Source organism: Xyrauchen texanus, chromosome 29, assembly GCF_025860055.1.
Source record: "Xyrauchen texanus isolate HMW12.3.18 chromosome 29, RBS_HiC_50CHRs, whole genome shotgun sequence".
Lineage (NCBI taxonomy): Eukaryota > Metazoa > Chordata > Actinopteri > Cypriniformes > Catostomidae > Xyrauchen > Xyrauchen texanus.
The window spans coordinates 17,054,536-17,073,700 of record NC_068304.1 but is presented as its reverse complement, the minus strand read 5'-3'; the positions used below and the strand labels follow the sequence as shown (position 1 = coordinate 17,073,700).

Here is a 19,165-nt window from a genome sequence, read left to right as displayed (position 1 = left end):
TTTCATTTTTGGGTGAACTGTCTCTTTAAAGATTGGTAACGCGTTATATTGAACAGCTTTTTGCAAATTTTTGCATGGAATACACTTACCGTACTTTGTGGTTTCCGTCACAGCTGAATTTTTTTGTACCACTATACAAAAGGACATGGGCAAAATGCTTTTGTAGATTAACCCTAATGTCTGGTAATACTTCCAGATAAAAAAGATAATGAAGGCTAATGAGAAGATAACAAGAAATGCTGACCTGATGTGGTACGTGAAGTGAGGATGCTGATGTTTAAATAGACTATTTAATTATATAAAATCCTAAGTAATGTATACTTTTTATACATTTGGTCACCTGTTATGTATCATCCATCCCTAAATACCTCGATATCTACATTGGCATGCCTGAGGTTGAAGAAAGCTTTAATGTGCCACCACATGAGGTAAACTCTGTGGCCTAATGGCTGCTGTGATTCTATTTCATTTTAATGCAAAATTGTAAGTCCACTGAAAGAAGAAAAAAGTGAAACTGGGTCCTGACAGTGCTCTTTGTTCATTGTCATGTTTAATAACTCTAGTGTCATCCGAGAGACATGACATATTCTGCTCTCATCACTGTGGACATTGAATACACAGAAGGCAGCCAGAGAATGATTCGAAATGCCCTTTCCTCAGGAATTCAAATAAAGACACCTATCTATTCTTCTTCTTCTTCTTCTTTTTTTGTTTGGATGCCAATAATTCTGCAAAGCTCCAATTGTGTCTTGACAGGAAAGATCCAGATGGCTAAATAAATGCCCCCTAGATCCAGGTGGATTATCACAGCATCTCAGACATGTCTCAGTGACATATGATTGTTTATTATGTCCCATTGTTTCAAGCAGATCATTTAACCTATAGCTCAGCTGAGTGGGATCAGGGCACAGCGTATGTTTTCCTCATATGTTAATGGGCTAGTCAGTGAGCAGGTGGGTATTTCGTTGTGAAAGGCCAAGAAAAGGTCAGTCTTATTCAGGAACAGTTGTCCAAGATCCGCATCATTGTTGAGCAAGATCACAAGGGTGCCGTGGGAGCCTCAGTCACCAGGTGCTGGAATTGGCTTTTCTGTAGTAGTTATAGTTATAAACTAGACCACATTTCATCTAAGTAGCTCAAAGTACCTTACAAACAAATGAAAATAAGGGTATTAAAAAAAAAACATTAGTTTATCCTTTTAAAGTTCCAGCCATGTCCTCATCCATCTCTCTTTCTTTTGTCTCTGGTTTGTAGCTCTAAAGACGCACCCATTGCTATTATATTTAAGGTGAGAAAGCGTATTAAGACTTTGAATGGTATTAAACCCTTATTGTACTATTTGAGAAATGTTTGCATTCATGATTAGCTCATGGCACAGTTCTGTATTTAGCAATGAGGACACAGTCTGTGCTTAACCAGTAGGTGGCGCACAGTGACAGTGAGAACATTTCATGGCACTTTAGCTTTAAACCAGCAATCCTTATTTGCTAGGCTTTATTAGAATTGAAACTAGTTGATTGTACTTATTTTTTAATGAAACATTTAATCAAGCAATAATGAATGAAATGCCTCAATTATTTATTCATAGTCTTATTGCTTTGATAAAATGATTACTACATAAAACAAATATTAGAGACACAAAATTATGTTAAAACGTTATTTTCTTAAGCACATTTCCATAGAAGTCATACACCCTAATGTGTGAACTAAGGTAAATAGTTAAAAGCCTCTATGGGTCAACATGTATTATATACTGTTGCTTGGTGGTGAACATGTTTTGTGTTTTGGGTGTAACTATATTATGTTTTTTGCACAGCTGGAAAGACCAATTAGCATCCAGAACTGTCATTTTTTAGATATTTTGTCAAATTTGAGCTATGTAATGACTTATTTGTATGTAATTCTTTACTATGCAATTTAAGTTTTGATAATGCATTTGTTATCTGAAATGGACCATTCTTAATTTTCATTAATTTTTCTACAAATGTAAATTCTTAAGTTAATATTTCATCTTCAGTCTGGAGTGTCAACTGTTAGAAACAGATATTTAATTAGTGCTCAGAACAGAGAATCTGCTCGTACTATGTTACCCCTAATTCCCTCATCCTAGGCCCTCTCTTAACGTATGGGTGTGATTAGTTTAGGAAAAGGATACAGAGTAAATTGGCAGTTGAGCTTGTTTGCTTTGCACTTGTGGATCCAGAGCGCATTCCTCCTGGATTTCCTTGCAACATGGCAGCAGTGCCAAATGGTGGAGACCTTTAAACAGTGTTATCCATCCAGTCCTGTTCCCACAGTCTTCTATTAGCATAAATAAAAGTCATAGAGCCCTGTGGCTCCACATTCACCACTGTAACAGAGTCATACCCGCTGGAAATTGTTTTGGTGTTGAATACAAAGTTTACTACAGTTGAAGTCACAAGTTTACATACAATTAAACTCATTTTTTAACCACTCCACAGATTTAATATTTGCTATAGTTTTGGCAAGTCGTTTTGGACATCTACTTTGTGCATGACATGAGTCATTTTTCAACAATTGTTTACAGACAGACTTTTTCACTTTTAATTGGCTATATCACAATTCCTTACACCAAGTTAACTGTGCCTTTAAGCAGCTTGGAAAATTCCAGAAAATGATGTCAAGCCTTTAGGCAAGTAAACAATTTGTTTCTGATATGAGATGTACTGATTTAGAGGGGTACCTGTGGATGTATTTTAAGGCCTACCTTCAAACTCAATGGTGGAAATCAGCCAAGACCTCAGGTAAAAAAATTGTATACCTCCACAAGTCTGGTTCATCCTTGCAATTTCCAAATGTCTGAAGGTACCACATTCATCTGTACGAACAATAGTACACAAGTATAAACACCATAGGACCATGCAGCCATCATACTGCTCAGAAAGGAGACGCATTCTGTCTCTTACAGATGAATGTAGTTTGGTGCGAATAGTGCAAATACAGTCCCAGAACAACAGCAAATGTCCTTGTGAAGATGCTGGATGAAACAGGTACACAAGTATCTATATTCACAGTAAAACGAGTCCTATATCGACATAACCTGAAAGGCTGCTCAGCAAGGAAGAAGTCACTGCTCCAAAACTGCCATAAAAAAAAGACAGACTACAGTTTGCAAGTGCACATGAGGACAAAGATCTTACTTTTTGGAGAAATATCCTCTGGTCTGATGAAACAAAAATGTAACTGTTTGGCCATAATGACCATTGTTATGTTTGGAGGAAAATGGTGAGGCTTGCAAGCTCAAGAACACCTTCCCAACTGTGAAGCATGGGGGTGAGAGCATCATGTTGTGGGGTGCTTTGCTGCAGGAGGGTCTGGCGCACTCCACAAATTAGATGACATGAGGAAGGAAAACTATGTGGATATATTAAAGCAACATCACAAGACATCAGCCAGGAAGTTGAAGCTCAGTCGCAAATGGGTCTTCCAAATGGACCATGACCCAAGCATACCTCCAAAGTTGTGGCAAAATGGCTTAAGGACATCAAAGTCAAGGTATTGTATAGGGCTGAAACGATTAGTCAACGTTATTGACATTGTCAACAATAAAACTTTTAGACAAAAATATTTGTTGTTCTAATTTAATGTAACATGAGATCACTTTAAACATCTACATTACATCTTAAATACAGTTATGTTTAATGCATTATAGCTTCATTAAAGTTCAAATAATATGGAAGTAGAAAAATATTTAGACTTGCTTTTAGAGATCTTGAATTGAAGTATATTTAGTCTTTATTGCATTCGCAGTAGTATAACCAAGTGAAAAATACACTTATATTTAAGATACATTCTCTCAAAGTATCTTATATGTTGTTTCTCAATTAAATGTATCTTGTTTTAAGGATTTTTAGACATTTTTAAATGGAAAACAAGACAAAAATAATCTTTTTTTTTGCAGTGAATTTCTTTACCGAATTAAACTTAATAAAAAGTATTTTTTTTTCCCCCTTTAATTCTGTGAATGTCATTTAGAGATATTTTTAAAAGATGATTTTGTCTTTATTGTTAGTAAGCATGTTTAATACAACCTTTTAAGTCAGGGCACAAGCTGAATAATATATAAAGAGTTATAGTGATAGTCAAAGTAGTCAAATAATCGTTCTAATAATCGTTAGATTAATCGATTATCAAAATAATTGTTAGTTGCAGCCCTAGTATTGGAGTGGCGATCACAATGCTCTGACCTCAATCCGATTTAAATTTGTGGGCAGAACTGAAAAGGCATGTGCAAGCAAGGAGGCCTACAAACCTGACTCAGTTACACCAGTTCTGTCTGGAGGAATGGGCCAAAATTACAGCAACTTATTGTGAGAAGCTTGTGGAAGGCTACACAAAATATTTGACCCAATATAAACAATTTAAAGGCAAAGCTACCAAATACTAACAAAGTGTATGTAAACGTCTGACCCACTGGGAATGCGATACAATAATAAATTATTCTCTGTACTATTATTCTAATGTGTATGTAAACTTCTGACTTCAACCGTGCATGTGAAGGTCTCTTGGCTTTAAATTTGCGAAGTGCGTTTCTTGTATAACTTAAATACTTTTTATATAAATTCCAGGGATAGTTCATCCAAAAATGTAAATTGTCATCATTACTTACCATCATGTTGCTTTAAACCCGTATGACTTTCTTCTGCGGAAGGCAAAGGGAGAATATTTGAGGAATGTTTACACTGCTCCATTCCATACAGTTATAGTGGAATGGGACCAGGGCTGTCAAGCTCCAAAATTAACAAAAAAGTAAATTTTACAATTCATGCATTATATTTCAAGTATATTCTGAAGCCGCATGATAGCTTTTTTGCAAGGAACGGACTTAAATTTGAGTCATTATTCACACAAAATATCCTGCCTTTGAAATCTTGCGTATTAGCTGTGGTCAGCATTCACATTTATTGTATGGAATAGAGCAGCTTGTACATTCTGCTTTAAAGGGTTAGTTCACCCAAAAATTATAATTCTCAAATTTTTTACTCACCCTCATGCCATCCCAGATGTGTATGACTTTCTTGCTTCTGCTTAACACAAAAAATATTTCAGCTCTGTAGGTCCATACAATACAAGTGAATGGTCGAACAGATCAATATTTAAGTATTTTTTACTTTAAGTTCTCCTCCCTTCTTTGTGGGTGGTAATATGCATGAAGAATGCGAGTCACCAAAAACAACAAAAGAAAATGAATGTGGAGATTTATTGTAAAAAAAGAACTTAAATATTGATTTGTTTCTCACCCACACCTATCATATCGCTTTATAAGACATGGATTAAACCACCGGCGTCATCTGTATTACATTTATGCTGCCTTTATGTGCTTTTTGGACCTTCAAAGTTCTGGCCACCACTTACATTGAATAGACCAACAGAGCTGAAATATTATTCTAATAATCTTTGTGTTCAGCAGAAGAAATCATACACACCTGGGATGGCATGAGGGTGAATAAATGATGAGAGGAGAGAATTTTCATTTTTGGGTGAACTATCCTTTAAATAACTATTTTTCACTGAATAGTTTATAAAGACATGAGCGGGAGTAACTGATGACAGAATTTGACCTTAAGGCAATGGGAGTTGAGAGTGATCAGGAGATCGTTCAGATGATTGGCACAGAGGAACATGTCATGGTTGCTTTTGCCCCCAGTTTGGAGGAGTGTCAGAAGGCCCAAGTATTCACCCAAATTCAGGTACCTCCATTAATATCTCTGCTATCATTTAAATTGTGTATCTTTTCAAAATCTGTTTTTTATTCAAAAGCATTTTATGTAAACAAAATGTGTTGCTTCTAAGATACACTCTTTGAGACTGCATCATATGTTGCTTTTTCATTGACTGTAATTTCACAATGCAGTATGATGAGCTCAGTAGATATAATCTCATAATGGCAGACAGAGGAAGATAAATATTGATTATAAATAGACTTATTTCATTCAATTATTAAAAGTATCTGTTCACAATTCTAAACTACCAAATAAATATTTATTAATGACGAAATGGAGCCTTTCTTCTGTGCATTAAAAACAATAATGTTAACCTTTAAATGTCACTAGAAGTGTTATCAAATTCATCTGGTTACATTTTTGTCAAAGATGTCCACTGTATGAAGCACTTGCTGTTTAAAACCTTAAAAACTTTTTCAAACCAAGTGACACACTTGATCAGTTTTTGCAGAGTATTATCAAATCCCGAGACGCCGTTTGCTGAATCTCAGATGTATTATTCATCACAAGACCTAACAAAGGGTCAGCAAGGACCATATCTGCGTCCTAGCAACCCGTGTCTGGGCAGACTCGAATGCCTGTTTGCGTGCCAGTGACTTCGTGTGGGCCTCATCAAAGGTCCACTAATGAGCCTATGTGTGAGCAACAATTGACCAGAGCAGACCTCAATTAGATAAGATGTGTTATTACAGATGGAGAATTGGTCAAGAGTTTTAGCCAGGTGAAAAATGACATGCTATGGCCACTAGGGGCAGCCTTGTTTATTGCATTTACAGAAACATTTTGAGTCTATGTGCTGCTTTTACTTGAAGTTTTGCCCTGATCTCTGCAGTGGAGTTCAGCCCAGCACATATCACAACAAAGCAAGATGTTTGAATTTCTAACTAAATTACTTGGAAACATCTAGTAGTCGGTAGTTGTCATTTGCACATCATTCTGTGACTCAAAGTGGGTGGTCTCAAGGAAAAGCCTAGTGGCTGTGACCTTTGACCTGTTTAGCAGAGCAAGTAGCTGACTTGTGTGTATATGTGTGTGTGTATATGTGTGTGTCTGAGGAGAATGGAGGGGTTCAATTCTCTGATGCCTCTTTAGAGAGCCAGTGAACCCTGCATTGGTTCGGTCACTTCAGATTAAAGAATTTGATTTGATAGGTTTAATCTTATTAATGGAGGCCACAAAAAACACATTTTGCTTCTTATATCTTGTAATTTGGTAGAGGAAACCTGAGGTACAAAATATATCATTAAGGAACACCCGATGAGTTAAGGTGGTACCTGATGAGTGTATATGCATGCGCATTTTTCCTTTTCCTTTCAGGCACTGAAATACATTGGAAATAAAATAAGGTGCCAGCCCATGTGGGGCGGCCCTAAGAAAACCAAGATACCAAGGTACTCACCACGTACCTGTAAGTCAATCTAAATTGAACTAAAACTCAAAATGAACTGTCTGTTCTCCTCGCAACCTTAATGGCACCTGATATCTTCCATTCCCTTAATTATTTTCTTCATGCTGTGATATGCCTCAAAAAGACATTTGAAATCAGAGTATAAACCGTTTGTTAGCAGTTTGTTGGACTTGTCTTTATGAGAGGAATGATATGTTGTTGTGTCTCCCATGAGAAAGAATTTAACTTTCGAGCTGAGTGTATCTACCTGGTGGTGATGGTACATAGAGTGATTTCTTGCTCAAGGAGACAACAAGGTGGACAATCGAGATTACTATGGAAACAAACGTCTGGCGCTGGCTGGCCAGGTATCTGGTTCTGATTGGCTTTGAAATGAAGATTTCCTGTTTGATAGCGTCTGTATATAACCATTCTGAATAGTCATAAGCATGTATAAATTTGTAACTTTCTCATAAATGTTCAGGAACACTATGGTATAAGGTCGGAGTGAGAATTTTTCTGGTGTCATTTAAAGTTTTTTTTTTTTTTTTAATTTTGTATCTTTTATGATATGGAAGGTTAGTTCAAGTTTGAAAATTTGTAATGGCATAATCCCAAGAAAATGCCATTATTTTCATGATTCACAAATTGATAATTGCAGAAATCATGCATATTAAAGTTGTAAAGAAATTACTTTATTACTTGATGGCCAGTCAATGACTCAACAGACAGTGTTTTGTATGTGTCTGGTGCAATTAGCACATATAATGCACCAGACATATTGAGCTGTGCTGCTCATGTTGTAGATGCAGGTTTGATTCTGGCCTGCATCATTTCCCAGTCCCATTCCTTCACCTATAGGGGTGTGCGATATGACCAATATGAGTAATTTTATATCACGATAATGATATAAATCACGATATAGCAATTTTTTGTAATGTCTATTTTTAGGTAATTCTGTCAGTGAATTCAAAACTTTCAAATATTTCCTCTTGCATAATTTTCTCTTTTATTTGGAGCTTGACATAAAGTCAAAGTAAAAGAAAAAATAATTTGGTTTTAAATCATTCTTACCATAATAATAAATTAATTTTTATGCCATATTTCAGTCTCTTATGTTCTTGACCAATATTATTATACATTTTAATGAAGAAATTATTAAAATAATAATAATAATACAACAAAAAATAAACACTTCTTGCAGAAAATGAATATCAAATAAATATAAATAATTCTTGCAAAAATAAATTATTGCTGAATTCATACAGAGTTCATCTTTTGGCTTTCATAATATTCTTTTGCGTGCTTCATTTTGAGGTAAAACAAATTGCTTGTGATTGATATACGAGTGATTATCGTAGTGTGACACAGTGTGCATATTCTATTTTTCTGCTCTGTGTTGGGTTTTGTGATGTCACACCTGTTTTAATAACAAACTCCACTTCATTTTCTTGACTTGTTTGGGAGTTGTTCTCGTCTGTGGAGGTGTTTTTCTCAGGGGTTTTCCTGGGTCAAAAATTATTTGAGTACCCCATGTGATCCCGCTCTGTGCTCTCCTGTCAATATCAGGAAGCATGCTGGACTCATGCGCGCTTGATAACGCTCACGTGACACACAGATGCATGTCAGATAAGAAGCATATTAAGCGCTAATGAAATGCCGAACACGAGATGAACGCAATTGAATTTAAAGGGCTGCCACCAAATTATTATTAAACACTGTCCATGTTTCTTAAATTCTCTCAGTTTCACATGAAGCCCTGCCCACTGATAGATAAGCCCATGCTGCGCATATGGATACATATCGCGATATAAACCATATAGCAAAATCTCTATCGATTAACACATTATATCGTCGCCACAATATATATTGTCATATCACCCAGCCCTGCTTCTCTCCCCCCAGAATTTTCTCTTCCAAATCTACTATTGATCAATAAAAAGCAGTGGTGTACGAAGTACACATACCATGTACTTGAGTTAAAGTAAAGATACTCAAGGTAAAATATTAATCAAGTAAAAGTAGAAGTGCTGCCTTTAAACATTCACTTGAGTAAAAGTACAAAAGTATTTGCCTACAAATGTACTTAAGTATCCAAGTACTATGATTTTTTATGGCCATAATGTCCTATTATAATTTGTCACAGGACTCTTGCTTAACTCAGTCTACATGAAGACTAATGTCACTCTTGGCACACCAATCTATTAATAAAATGACATTAATTAGTCAGATGTGTATATATATATATATATATATATATATATATATATATATATATATATATATATATATATATATTTGAATTGAATACATTTTTTGTGTGTTTAATTTTGGAGGGAAGGGACTGTTCCCATAAGGTATAATACATTTACAGTATTTACTGTATATATTTTTCTCGAGTGTCTATGGTCATAATTATTAACATCCTAATGTTATACATTCACATAAACCTGCACAACGCCATTAAATATATATATATATATATATATATATATATATATACACACACACACACACACACACACACACACACACACACACACACACATACATAGAATATATATATATATATATATATATATATATATATATATATATATATATATATATATATTCTATGTTATGGGAGCAGCCAATTTCCCTCCAAAATTAAACACAAAAACGTATTAATGCAGTGTTTCTGCTACTCCCCAGAAAAAAAATGCTATTATATGCAAGTCATTTTAGTGTCAACATAATAAGCAATGTACATTCCATCCATCCATCTTCAACCGCTTATCCGAAGTCGGGTCGCGGGGGCAGCTGCTCCAGCAGGGGGCCCCAAACTTCCCTATCCCGAGCCACATTAACCAACTCTGACTGGGGGACCCCGAGGCGTTCCCAGGCCAGTGTGGAGATGTAATCTCTCCACCTAGTCCTGGGTCTTCCCCGAGGCCTCCTCCCAGCTGGACGTGCCTGAAACACCTCCCTAGGGAGGCGGCCAGGGGGCAACCTTACCAGATGCCCAAACCACCTCAACTGACTCCTTTCAACGCAAAGGAGCAGCGGCTCTACTCCGAGCTCCTCACGGATGACTGAGCTCCTCACCCTATCTCTAAGGGAGAAGCCCGCCACCCTTCTGAGGAAGCCCATTTCGGCCGCTTGTACTCGCGACCTAGTTCTTTCGGTCATGACCCAACCTTCATGACCATAGGTGAGGATAGGAACAAAAATTGTCCGGTAGATCGAGAGCTTTGCCTTTCGGCTCAGCTCTCTTTTCGTGACAACGGTGCGATAGAGCGAGTGCAATACCGCCCCCGCTGCCCCGATTCTCCGGCCAACCTCCCGCTCCATTGTCCCCTCACTCGTGAACAAGACCCCGAGGTACTTGAACTCCTTCACTTGGGGCAAAACCTCATTCCCTACCTGGAGTACGCACTCCATCGTTTTCCTGCTGAGAACCATGGCCTCAGATTTAGAGGTGCTAATCCTCATCCCAGCTGCTTCACACTCGACTGCCAAGCGATCCAGTGAGAGCTGAAGGTCACGGACCGATGATGACATGAAGACAACATCATCTGCAAAAAGCAGCGATGAGATCCCCAGCCCACCGAACCGCACACCTTCCCCACCCCGACTACGCCTCGATATCCTGTCCAGCCTTGGCGGAGACCAACCCCCACATGGAATGAACTCGACTTCGTGCCGAGGACCCGGACACAGCTCTGGCTTTGGACGTACAGGGATTGGATCGCCCTAAGAAGGGATCCCCCCACCCCGTACTCCCGCAGCACCTCCCACAGTATCTCCCGGGGGACCCGGTCATACGCCTTCTCCAGATCCACAAAACACATGTAGACCGGATGGGCATACTCCCAGGCCCCCTCCAGGATCCTTGCGAGAGTAAAGATCTGGTCCGTCGTTCCACGGCCAGGACGAAAACCGCATTGTTCCTCTTCAATCTGAGGTTCGACAATCGGCCGAACCCTCCTCTCCAGCACCTTGGAGTAAACTTTACCAGGGAGGCTGAGAAGTGTGATACCCCTGTAGTTGGCACACACTCTCTGATCCCCCTTTTGAAGAGGGGAACCACCACCCCGTTCTGCCACTCCTTAGGCACTGTCCCAGATTTCCACGCTAATGTTGAAGAGGCGTGTCATCCATGACACCCCCTCCACATCCAAAGCTTTCAGCATTTCTGGTCGGATCTCATCAATCCCCAGGGCTTTGCCACTGCGGAGTTGTTTGACTACCTCAGTGACCTCCCCCAGGGAAATAGAATCTGATCCCCCATCATCCTCCGGCTCTGCCTCTACCATAGAGGGCGTGTTGGGATTTAGGAGTTCTTCAAAGTGTTCCTTCCACCGCCCAATAACCTCCTCAGTTGAGGTCAACAGCGTCCCATCTTTGCTGTATACAGCTTGAATGGTTCCCCGTTTCCCCCTCCTAAGGTGGCGGACGGTTTTCCAGAAGCAATTTGGTGCGGACCGAAAGTCCTTCTCCATGGCTTCTCCGAACTTTTCCCACACCCACTGCTTTGCCTCCCTCACGGCCGAGGCCGCAGCCCTTCGGGCCTGTCGGTACCTTGCAACTGCCTCCGGAGACCTCCAGGACAACAAATCCCGGAAGGCCTCTTTCTTCAGTCGGACGGCTTCCCTGACCACCAGTGTCCACCACGGTGTTCGAGGATTACCACCCCTTGCGGCACCTAAAACCTTGAGGAAGCAGCTTTCCACCGCGGCTTCGGCAATGGAAGCTTTGAACATTGCCCACTCCGGTTCAATGTCCCCAACCTCCGCAGGGATGTCTGAAAAGCTCCGCCGGAGGTGTGAGTTGAAGATCTCGCGGACAGGGATCTCCTCCAAACGTTCCCAGTTCACCCGCACTACTCGCTTGGGCTTCCCAGGTCTGTCCAGAGTCTTTCCCCACCCCCTGACCCAACTCACCACCAGATGGTGATCGGTTGACAGCTCTGCCCCTCTCTTTACCCGAGTGTCCAAAACATATGGCCTCAGATCCGACGACACGATTACAAAATCGATCATCGACCTTCGCCCTAGGGTGCTCTGGTACCACGTACACTTATGAGCATCCTTATGTTCGAACATGGTGTTTGTTATAGATAAACCATGACTAGCACAGAAGTCTAATAACAAACATCCACTTGAGTTCAGATCAGGGAGGCCGTTCCTCCCAATCACGCCTTTCCAGGTGTCCCTGTCATTTCCCACGTGTGCGTTGAAGTCACCCAGCATCACTATGGAGTCCCCTACTGGGGCCCTATTCAGGACTCCATTCAGGGTCTCCAAGAAGGCCGAATACTCTGAACTGCTGTTCGGTGCATATGCACAGACAACGGTCAGAGTTTTCTCCCCACAACCCGTAGGCGTAGGGAGGCGACCCTCTCGTCCACCGGGGTAAACTCCAACGTAGTGGCGCTCAGCCGGGGACTCGTGAGTATCCCCACACCCGCCCGTCGCCTCACACCCTGGGAAACTCCAGAGAAGAATAGAGTCCATCCCCTATCCAGGAGTACGGATCCAGAGCCAAAACTGTGCGTCGATGTAAGCCCCACCAGATCCAACTGGTAACGCTCCACCTCCCTCACTAGTTCCGGCTCCTTCCCCCCCAGTGAGGTGACATTCCATGTCCCCAGAGCAAGCCTTTGCTGCCCGGGTCTGGTCCGTCGTGGCCCACGGCCTTCAATGCCGCCCATATGACAGCGCACCCGACTCCTGCGGTTCCTCCAATGGGTGGTGGGCCCAAGGGATGTAGAGGGGGGTTCCACGTCACTTCTTCGGGCTGTGCCTGGCCGGGCTCCGTGACAAGCCCGGCCACCAGGCGCTCGACGACGAGCCCTCCATCTGGGCCTGGCTCCAGACGGGGGCCCCGGGCTTCCTCCGGGCAGGGTAACTCCTCCTCTTACCGTTTTATCCATGAGTCATTTGTGAACCATTCTTAGTCTGGCCCCTCACCTGAGACCACTTTGCCTTGGGAGACCCTACCAGGAGCACATGGCTCCAGACAACACAACCCTCAGGATCATAAGGGCACACAAACCTCTCCACCACGATAAGGTGCTGGTTCCCGGAGAGCAATGTACATTATGCGTCAATATTTACAGATAATTGCTGCAATAATAGCTGCTGCTCTTTGCCCCGCTTAAAATCATTGGCAATGCAATTTGTTTGGAACTATTGAGAGATACACGAATCACGTGACCGCGCGGCGGCGAGATCACTGTCACAACCGTCTATTCGCAACTCTCATATTTAACGGCTCTGGGGTGCGTTTCCTGTACAACGACGTAACTTGCTGCTCCACTACCATAGTACGATGCACTGTTGAAGAAATCAACTTGCTAGTCACGACTGTTTCCCGAAACCGTATTGTCGCAAATTGGTTGTTCAACCACGTTGGTTAATGATGTCACACATGTGGTGGAGTAAAAACTACTTTTAATGAATCTGTTTGCGATCGAATTAATGCTAGATGTTTTGCTATAAAATACGGACATGTCATCTGAGGACTATCTCATATTTTTCTCAGTTATTTTATTTATTTGCTTTATTTCCAGATTCAATCATAGGCTCGTTCTTACGCACTAGAGCACGTTCACACATGCGCACTCTTCAAAAACGGTGCTTTTAATCTATTGACAAACTAAAAGACATAAAGGACATTTGTATGTCTTCTAAATAAAAGATACTGGTTGTACTGAATGTCATCTTGCTTATTTGGCTCAAGATAATAATTTATTAAGCCCACATGTTATAATAACAAGAAACTCTGCTTCTAACCACAGGTCGAGAGCTGTCGTTCCAACCACACAATTCTGCGATGCTGTTTGCGAATGTTCGTTGGAACAATGGTTTCGGGAAACACCGACTCGTTGAACTATGATGATAATGACGGAACTTGCAACCATAGTTGGCTAACGATGCTTTAGGGAAATGGACCCCTGGTTCGCGCTTAGTAGATGCCGCCAAGGCAAGTTCAAAACAAAGCGCGCGCGCTGTACTGTGATTGGTGGCTCGTTTGACCAGTTACGTTTTTATCCACTCATAAATAAAAACAAACGACTGATTTTGAAAATGTAGTAGAGTAAAAAGTAAGATATTTGACTTTGAAATGTAGTGGAGTTAAAGTAAAAGTCTCCCCAAATTTAAATACTTCAGTAAAGTACAGATACGCAAAAAAGCTACTTAAGTACAGTAACGAATTACATTTACTTCGTTACTGTCCACCACTGATAAAAAGTGACAAAATCCCCCCATCGGTGGCATGTCCTGCATGTCTGTCTTTTTAAAACTGATGTCTCTAATTGCTTGCCATACATTATGGCTGTCAAGTAAAAATTCAAATATTTGTCGAATTTAAGTTAAATGCGCACATTTGAATGCTAAAATGAACATTTTAATTTTGGATAAGTGTGCCAATGACTGATAATTTTACGCCCTCTTGTAGACGAAGGAGACAACGTCGATTAAAAACATCTGATCAGTTTTGTATAATTTGAATATTTCAGTGAAAATTTTGAATTTAGTTTCTCAGCCCTGTTGACAGCCCTACCATCCACAGTAAAATTTTGCACAGCAAATATAAATGAATGTTAAAATCATTAAATATTCACTTTAGAGGAAAGAAAAATATGCACGTTGCTCTCCAATCCATCCATCAGGCTACTCAATCCATCTCCGTCTTTTCCATTCACAGCCCCTTAATTATATTAAGAATGACTGACAGGGTTGGGAGGATTACTTTTTTAATGTATTCCACTACAGATTACAGAATACATGTTCTGTTAGATTACTCAAGGTCAGTAATGTATTCTAAATACTTTGGATTACTTCTTCAGCACTGGAAGATTTTTTCACTTGTTTTGACTATTAAAACTCTGCCAGTACAGTAAGACAAAAAACACATGTTAAAAATACATTCTCTGAAAAACCAAATAACTTGTGCAGTGATGTTTCTAAAACAAAATAAATAAAATTGATCTTGTTTTAAGGATTTTATATATTTTTAGAGGAAAACAATACAAAAAGTATCATCAAGAATAAGATTTTTGCCCTAATATCAAAATCTTAAAGTCTTACTAGAAAAAAAGAAATTATGATCCAACGTGAATTTTCTGGAGAAAACAAATATGATCGTGCCTGGTAACGTGCATGTAAAATGGCTAGAAATATCTGTTGGCATAAACCTAACAATTTACACAAGGTTTATTTCTATTTCTTCTGCTCCAGACTCACTTCAAACTTACTTCAAACTTACTTCTCTGTCTGCTCGTATGAATGTAACACATCATAAGAAAGTGTTTCACCGCTGTTCAAATGCACTTTGAATCACATCATGTATATGTATAAATGTTTTCCATCTGAAAGGATTAAATATTAAATTAAACAAATGACAATAAAATGCAAAGTAATCTCTTCAGTAATCAAAATACATTTGGAATGTAACTGTATTCTAATTACTAATGATTTAAATTGTAACTGTAATGGAATATTTTAAATACGTAATCCCGTTACATGTATTCTGTTACTCCCCAACCCTGATGACTGACAGCCCATTCAAGCTCTGAGTGATAATTATGATAATAGTGTTTATTTATCTGTGTTTATCCTGTGTGGCACAGCCAGCTTTCTGAAGCTGAAATTAAGATTTTAGCACATTGTAATGTATGTGTTCAGTATCTCTTTTGAGATTGTCGACACTGTACGCTCTATTTTAATTTGTTCTGCATTTGATCACAGTCTCGCTTGATTTTTTACACTACCATCACAGGCTCTTGTCTAACTTAACTGATCCTTCTTTCTTCATCTCTGTTCTCATTAGACATACTGTCGGACTCTTATGAAACTGATCATAAGCCAGCACCAGCAGATACAGTTTTGGCGAGCACCCAGTCCTTCACCTTCTCTTTTGTTTCTACCCTGCTTGTCATTATAATACCTTTATTATTTTCCCAATGCTTTGTCTCCCCCCCCCCCCATACCTTTGCCTTCCCCTTCATTCCCAGCCAACCCGCTTTTGTTGCGGGCGAGATATGCGGCTGCGACGCCCGAATTCAGCCTAGCCAAACTCTGGGATTTCTCCTCTTTATTATAACTTAGCCTGGCTATGACAAAAGAATAGGCGCCTTGACTAGAGCGATTGAGCTAATCCACCAGCCCGACTGTGATAATGTAATTACCGCTGTCTTAAGTCCTTTAATTCCCCCAACCTTGAGGTGGGGTGTGTTTGTGCGTTTGTGTGTGGGTGAGTGATTTGGAGTTAGTGAGTGACAGAAACCCTTTCAGAAGGGCTTTAAACGCACATACGCACTTCCACACACCTCCAATCTCTTTTCTCCTCAATTATGATTCCCTGACATTCAACTAATTGGCCTGGTTGTGCTGTGGAAGCTTAATTTCTTTATTAATTTCAGTGAGGATATTTGTTTTCATGTATGCAAATGAGGAGGAGAAGGAGAATAGCTTCTATTCAAGGAACTCGGAGAATAAAAGGCCGGGTCAAAATGATCAGAGCGTGCAAACACCTGTTTATTAAATCTGGGATAAAAAGGCAGAGGAAGGGAGTTTTGGAGCCAGATAAAGTTAATAAAACTTATCTGGAAAATGCGGCTCTTGGAATTAAAAAAAGTGGAGATGAAGTCATCCGTTGATTGTTCTTGTGTCTCATTTCTGTTGATTTGTTAATTATGAGGTTTGCCAAGTAGTGGAATGCAAACCGAAGATAGTCATGTTCATATTTTGGATTTGGATTTTCTTTTGTTGTCAGACGCTGCAAGTTTCACAAACATGTGCTTGTCTGCGGTTGTGAGGAAGTATATAACAGAATCAAATAGTAACAGCTCATGTTTGTGATGTCTCAGTTTCTCTCAAGCTTCTGTCCCTGCTGTTTGAGGATCTGTTCAAGAAGTTTAACTCTGAGCTGAAGATCACAGACCAGATCATCCCCAAATAGAGAGCAGCTCAGTTTGATATTGTGAAGCACATGAGACAGGACCAGATCACAAACGGCATGGTTAACGCCATCTCCAATGTGAGTCACACCACCTTTATTATAGACCAAATCTAAACCAGTACATTGAAATCTCACAGTACAGATCAGAGAATGCTCCATATTACAAAATACAATTGCTTTTGCACAAACAAGACTTACTTTAAACGGGTTACTGCTGACACTATTATGGACCATTTTTATTTGTATGGAACCTGGAAGAACACTATATCAGGGCAAACGGGGCCACTGGCCCACATCAATCGCCAACATGGATCGGAAGCAGAGCCGGATTATCCATAAGGGCACTTGGGCCAGTGCCCAGGGGCACCAACCATTCACAACCACTAGGGGGGCACCACATGACACAAGCTTTAAAAATATTTTTCGTAAATTGTTATATTATTAACTTGAAATTCTTGAAAGACCATACATAACTTGTTTATGAACACTAATTTAACAATAATAATAAATTATAAATAAATGAAGATTACATGACCACTATCACTCCCCCCCTCCCCAATCTGTCAGAGTTGAGTTGGTCCACAACAATTACGCGCAAATGTGTCATTTTTTTAACGGCTACAGAAAATGAATCAAAATCCAAAATGGACAGACGGCAATTGAGTGGTTTCGCAAAAAGAAGATTAAAGAAGGAGAAGGACACTAGACGTTTAGCTACAATAAAAAATGTTCCAGGGATCGACAATTTTTTTGTTAAATGACTAGTTTTTTGGGAGAACATTGGAATTGCAGACACCAGCAGCACTAAGTCTGACACCGCTGGCACTGCTAGCGGGGGAGATGCAGCAGCTGCTAATGTTAGTCAGGGTGTCGGCGATGACCGCCAGGCGAATGAGGATATTCTCCTTGTCCTTGGGGGAGACAGGAGCGAGGAAGACTCGGGTGAGGAAGAGGACATTAATGAAGGTAAATATTAGGGGTGGGACGGTACATGTAAGTTATTCATATTGAACCGAAGCGATGCGAGGCGTCACGTCTCGGTGCACGAATTTACACGGAGAATACACGGTATAAAAATAAATAAAACTAAATAGCGATACATATCGCTCTATTTCGCATAATGAACAGTCTGATCAAGATTGCAATGCTGGAGTATGTGTGTGTGTGTGTGTGTGTGTGTGTGTGTGTGTGTGTGATCGAACTGTGTGTGTGTGAGAGAGACACTGCTCTATTATAGAATGTCAGTGGAGAGAGAGAGCGAGAGAGAGAAGCGCGGGCGCGATCGAACTGTGTGTGTGTGTGTGTGTGTGTGTGTGTGTGTGTGTGTGTGTGTGTGTGTGTGTGTGACGTGAGAGAGAGAGAGCCGTGGGCGCGATCAGACATAAAAACATACTCCGTCATTTTGTTCATACAGGACATCATTCAAACTGCAAAGTGTTTACTTAAATTCATGTACACTCGCAATAAAACACAACAAAGTGCTTTTGTCACACTCTAAACTCTTGTCAAACTGTAACCTACAACTGTCACCCAACAAAACACACACACACACAAATCTGTTTATTTTTAAGTTACACATTCTACATTGATTAAAAATCAAATGTGTTTTAATGGTAGTATTAATAAATTGAGACATTTGAATATAGTGCTCACTGCTCATATGCCTACATGTATGTAGTTGGACAAGTTAGGAAAGTACATTTGAGAAATCACCTTGATTATGTCTTGTCTGATTGGGGGGGCCTTTTGAGGTATAGTGCCCAGGGGCACCACACTGTCTTGATACGGCCCTGATCGGAAGCTCTTGGAAATGTTTTGAACAGTAGACATTTAGATGTTCATCCTCCTTCTGAATTTATTTTACAGTTAACAGAATGGACATTAAAAAAAGTATGTTTCTCTTTCAAGATCAACTCTTCATTCAAGTACATGGGACAGGTATGGGAGCATGTTATGCCCAAATTATGATCATTTATTTCTTGGGTTATGGGAGAATGATTATGTGCATCAGTCTGAACACATTGGCAGTATTTTATGGTGGTGGCGATATATAGATGACATCTTATGTTTGTGGACAGGCAGT

At 40.0% G+C, this 19,165-nt stretch overlaps 1 protein-coding gene across 1 annotated transcript in view; it reads left to right on the top strand.

Annotated features, from left to right (window-relative positions):
• Nucleotides 1-19,165, top strand: part of polr3b (polymerase (RNA) III (DNA directed) polypeptide B) — a 36,285-nt gene that overhangs the window by 1,393 nt on the left and 15,727 nt on the right. Inside the window, 13 exon segments of the mRNA XM_052097228.1 lie at nt 197-258; nt 362-428; nt 564-663; nt 715-769; nt 771-796; nt 954-1,071; nt 1,143-1,214; nt 1,255-1,288; nt 5,589-5,711; nt 7,062-7,146; nt 7,338-7,426; nt 7,428-7,499; nt 17,002-17,160. Coding sequence (XP_051953188.1) covers nt 197-258; nt 362-428; nt 564-663; nt 715-769; nt 771-796; nt 954-1,071; nt 1,143-1,214; nt 1,255-1,288; nt 5,589-5,711; nt 7,062-7,146; nt 7,338-7,426; nt 7,428-7,499; nt 17,002-17,160 — 1,062 coding nt within the window.